General features: G+C 41.0%; 1 protein-coding gene across 1 annotated transcript; it reads right to left on the reverse strand.

The window, feature by feature from the left end:
* Positions 1-1174: 1174 nt before the first annotated feature.
* On the reverse strand, positions 1175-2227 carry LOC120735358 (olfactory receptor 8D1-like). The gene has a single exon (XM_040034701.1). The coding sequence runs from the start codon at positions 2114-2116 to the stop codon at positions 1175-1177; it is 942 nt and encodes a 313-aa protein (XP_039890635.1). The 5' UTR covers positions 2117-2227.
* Between the last annotated feature and the right edge of the window lie 2497 nt (positions 2228-4724).

A 4724-nucleotide genomic window follows, 5' to 3' on the forward strand; every position in this document is an offset into this window, starting at 1 on the left:
CTGTATACATTCTTTAATCTACTTGATTATCATTAATGCACAAAGAATACAAAAATTCACCACAGCATATACAGATAGCACATCATATCAAGCAGAACGCTCCCTAAAAATTGATATCATGACGGAACCATAACATTACATTGAGAACAAGTTCATCATTCAGTCCTTTAGGTGACAAAGTCTGCTAGATAAATATCCAAAAACCCTAATTTTTCTTTAATAATAATATACCTCATAGGTATAACAAAAATCATACAGGTGTTCACATATCTAACTGCTGTAGTGCTGTAACAGGACAAACAAGTAACAGAAAACTTTTGTAACATGTGACTTATAATGTATGAATGAATGAATGTAAGAATAATACATTTAATTATGTAATTACAGTTAGACACTGTCCGTGTCATAAAATTGAGGTTGTGATTGAAGAGAAGCAAGAAGTAGGTTAGAAAATGGTTTTGAAGTAAAGATGGTTTTATGTGTTTTTCATGCATATAGAGTTGTCTGACAGTAAAGCTACTTTTTCACAAGATGTTGCCACAGCAGGTTGCATGTTTGCTTCAGTAGATTTTTTTTATCAGGCACCCTTCCTAATGTAATACCACAGAGATTTGTTTCTCTTTGTGGGATCTTTCATGTCCTAACCAGGGAACTTTCAATTAACAGCCAAAAGTATAAACCACTATACTGTGGAGCCACTCTGGACAGATGTCAGACAAAAAAACCAGGAATGTGAGTACATGGCAACAGTTTTATTGTGAATTCTGTTGCACGGAAATGCAACTGATGTTAGCACAGAAACAAACAGACAGATATGACAATATCTGCTTTAACTGAATGCAGATTGGTATCCCAACTTTATTACAAATCTAAAGAATTCTCCAGGTCTTCAGTTAATCTTATACGAGGTGTTTATGGACAAGCATGATGCAAAAATATGGAGGTTAATGGTGAATTTGAAAGTGTGTGTCACACACCTTTAACAGTTTACTACCAAAGAAATTAACCGAGATAATTTCCATCAACCATAGGCAGCATAAAGGCAAACACAAGGCAGGCAATATCTACTATATGTACTAACAAATAGGCAGAGTATTAGTAGTCTGGGCTATTTCAAAAGTGTTTAAAATAACTGCACACAATTGATTAACAACAAAATTACTTCACCATAGCTTTAAGTTTTAATACAAGGACTGATGTTGGCCTGAGAAAGCAGCTTATTTAGATGTTTAGAAATTTCCTTCATTTTGAGTCCATAAATGAATGGATTTAGCAAAGGCTGATAGAGCATTATTTGTAATGTCATTATTATGCGTGTGGTTTTTGGAAAATCTGGATTTGCACGAGCTATGCTTACATCATACACAAAAAACACAGAGAGACTTAATAAAACTAAGAGATGTGGTAAACAAGTCTCTGCAGCTTTCTTCCTGATTTCTTTACAACTTTGATGAGAAACTATAAAGATTTTTGTGTATGTGAAAACTATAAAGAACATGGGAAGTATTGAGAGATCTAATACAATGACCACACCAAAGATGGTGATTAATTTTGATCTTTCACACTGAAGAGTGTAAACTGCATTATTACAAAATATTCCTTTTATATTAGAGTCACACAGTTTAGCTTCAGCACTCGCTATTGCTTGGACAGCAACATGACAAGCAGGTACAAGCCAAGCCACAACCAGGAAAATACCCACAGTAGTTTTTCTCATGATAGTTTGATATTCCAGAGGTTTACATATAGCCACATATCTGTCATAGGCCATGGCTGCCAACAGAAGGAACTCTGATAAAACTAGAGTGTAAAATATAAAGAACTGAAAGAGACAGGCTGAATATGTTGTGACTTGTTTTTCAGATGAAAAGTCAATCAGCAGTTTTGGGTAAACAGTTGTGCTGTAAAGAACAGAGTTCAGTAGCAATGCTGCAATGAAAATGTACATAGGCTCATGGAGGTTTTTATGAATCCAGATGAGATACAGAATAGTAGAATTAGTGCAGATTATTAGAATATATAATGTAAACATAACAAAAAAGAAAATATATCTGTACTTGTTAATCTCTGTGTACCAGTCCAGAGTTAGATATGTAGCATTTGACTCTTCATCCATGAATTTTTTCAAAGACAAAACATTAAAAAATAATTAAAAATTGTAAAACCAGTAAAAATCCAAAACAAAAACAAACAACCAAAAAACAAATCCAAAACTATAGCAGTATTTAAATCCTGTTGTTTCTCCGGTTCATAAAAATATATGAACCTGCAATTTGTCTCTGAGCACCTTCATCACCCAAACACACACAGCGTATCATATGAGTCTCTATAAGGTTTTTATCAAGTTGCCTCATCCTCAAGGGAGAAGGAGGTCTGAAACATGGTTGTTCAGTCTCTTGTAATTAGAATAGAATAGAATAGAATTCAACTTTATTGTCATTGCACATGTCACAGGGCAACGAAATGCAGTTTGCATCCATCCAGAAGTGCTTTAGCCATGATATAGATATATTACAATATATATTAGCAATAATATAGATATGTAAGTATATTACAGAAATGGGTCTACTACGGTATGTAATATGTACACGGTATGAAGTATGTTATGAATATGCTATAATTATAAGTAGGTACAGGCTGTAGTGAGTACAAGCTATGTACAGGCTATGAACAGGATATAAATATGAAAAATGAAACTATACAGAATATGAAATAAAGAACTATACAGAAATATGAGATATACAGTTATACAGAAATGGGAACTATGCAAGTTGTAAACAGTTGTAGAATTAAAAATTATCGTATGATTATTTATACAGAACTATACAGTGGTGCAGTTAAGAGGCTATATAAAGTGTTAGTGGTTGTGAGTGGTGGTTCAGTCCATGTTATTATTGTGTGTTTGAGGGTACAGTTGTCCATTGTATGTGTGTGTAGGTGGTTGTGGGTGTGTGTATGTCCAGTCCATGTGTTAACTTGGGTCAGATGTCAGGAGGTAGAGTTCAGGAGTCTGACAGCTGTGGGGAAGAAGCTGTTCCGGTACCTGGTGATCTTAGTCCGGAGGCTCCTCTAGCGCCTCCCAGAGGACAGGAGGGTGAAGAGTCCATGTGATGGGTGACTGGGGTCTTTCATGATTTTCCCAGCCCTTTTCAGACACCGCTTCCTGTAGATGTCCTTTATGGCAGGAAGTGGTGCTCCGGCGACGCGCTGGGCAGTTTTCACAACCCTCTGCAGCGCCTTCCAGTCCAAGGCAGAGCAGTTCCCGACTGTTATACAGTTGGTCAGGATGCTCTCGATGGTGCAGCGATAGAAGTTCACCAGGATGTCTGAGGATAGGTGGTTCTTCCTCAGAGTCCTCAAGAAGAAGAGGCGCTGGTGAGCCTTCTTGACCAGCTTGGAGCAGTTGGTCGTCCAGATGAGATCCTCAGAGATGTGAACTCCCAGGAACTTGAAGCTGCTCACACGCTCCACAGCCGTCCCCTTAATGTAGATGGGTGGATGTGGGTCAGCATTCCTCCTGTAGTCCACGATGAGCTCCTTGGTCTTCTCGGTGTTAAGCAGCAGGTTGTTTGTGTCGCACCACTCAGCCAGACAATCTACCTCCTCCCTGTAGGCGGCCTCATCGTTGTCACTGATGAGGCCAATCACCGTGGTGTCATCTGCAAACTTAATGATGGTGTTAGAACCATCGGCAGGTCTGCAGTCGTGGGTGAAGAGGGAGTAGAGGAAAGGGCTCATCACACAGCCTTGTGGTACACCGGTGTTCATTGTGATTGTAGATGAGCAGTGGTTATCCAGCCGGACATGTTGGGGGCGGTTGGTCAGGAAGTCCAGTAACCATTTGCACATGAGGGAACTGATGCCCTGATGAGTTGTGAGGGGTGGATTGTATTGAATGCTGAACTGAAGTCTATAAACAGCATTCTGGCATAGGTGTTGCTATTGTCCAGGTGTGAGAGGACAGAGTGCAGTGGGATGGAGACTGCATCCTCTGTGCTCCTGTTCTGGTGGTATGCTAATTGGTGGGGGTCCAGGGTGGGGGGGAGACAGGATTTGAAGTGTGCTAGGACCAGCTGCTCTAAGCACTTAGTGATGATGGGGGTGAGTGCTACTGGGCGGTAGTCATTGAGGCTAGATGGGTTGGAGTTTTTGGGTATCAGGACGATGGAGGTGGATTTGAAGCAGGCCGGTACCACAGCGTGTGCCAAGGACAGGTTGAATATGTCTGTGAGCACTCCTGCAAGCTCCCCAGAACACGCTCTGAGAACATGCCCGGGGATACCATCAGGACCTGCAGCCTTGTGGACATTGATCCTGCTCAGCACCGCACTTACATCGGTGGGGGAGACAGTCAGAGGTTGGTGGTCTGGCGTCATGTCTGCTTTGGTTGTGATTGTGGGGTTCCCTCGCTCAAAACGAGCATAAAAGTTGTTGAGCTCGTTGAGGAAGGAGACATCAGAGGATGCGGGGGAGGGTTTGGTGGTCTTGTAGTCTGTAATGGTCTGGAGTCCTTGCCACATGCGTCGGGGGTTGGAGTTGGAGAAGTGTTCTTCTACCTTCTTTTTGTAATGGTGTTTGGCTTTTTTGATGCCCTTCTTTAGATTAGCCCTGGCTGTACTGTAGGCGTGTGCATCTCCTGACCTAAAGGCGGTGTTGCGGGCCTTCAGGAGGAGACAAACATCCCGGTTCATCCAAGACTTCTGGTTGGGGTACATGGTGATCCG

This window comes from Simochromis diagramma, unplaced genomic scaffold (assembly GCF_900408965.1).
Source record: "Simochromis diagramma unplaced genomic scaffold, fSimDia1.1 OVJJ01000091.1, whole genome shotgun sequence".
Classification (NCBI taxonomy): domain Eukaryota; kingdom Metazoa; phylum Chordata; class Actinopteri; order Cichliformes; family Cichlidae; genus Simochromis; species Simochromis diagramma.

What these genes read in the sequence shown, in the direction of transcription:
- LOC120735358 (XM_040034701.1), bottom strand. Translation starts at nt 2,116, where the DNA reads ATGGATGAAGAGTCAAATGCTACATATCTAACTCTGGACTGGTACACA.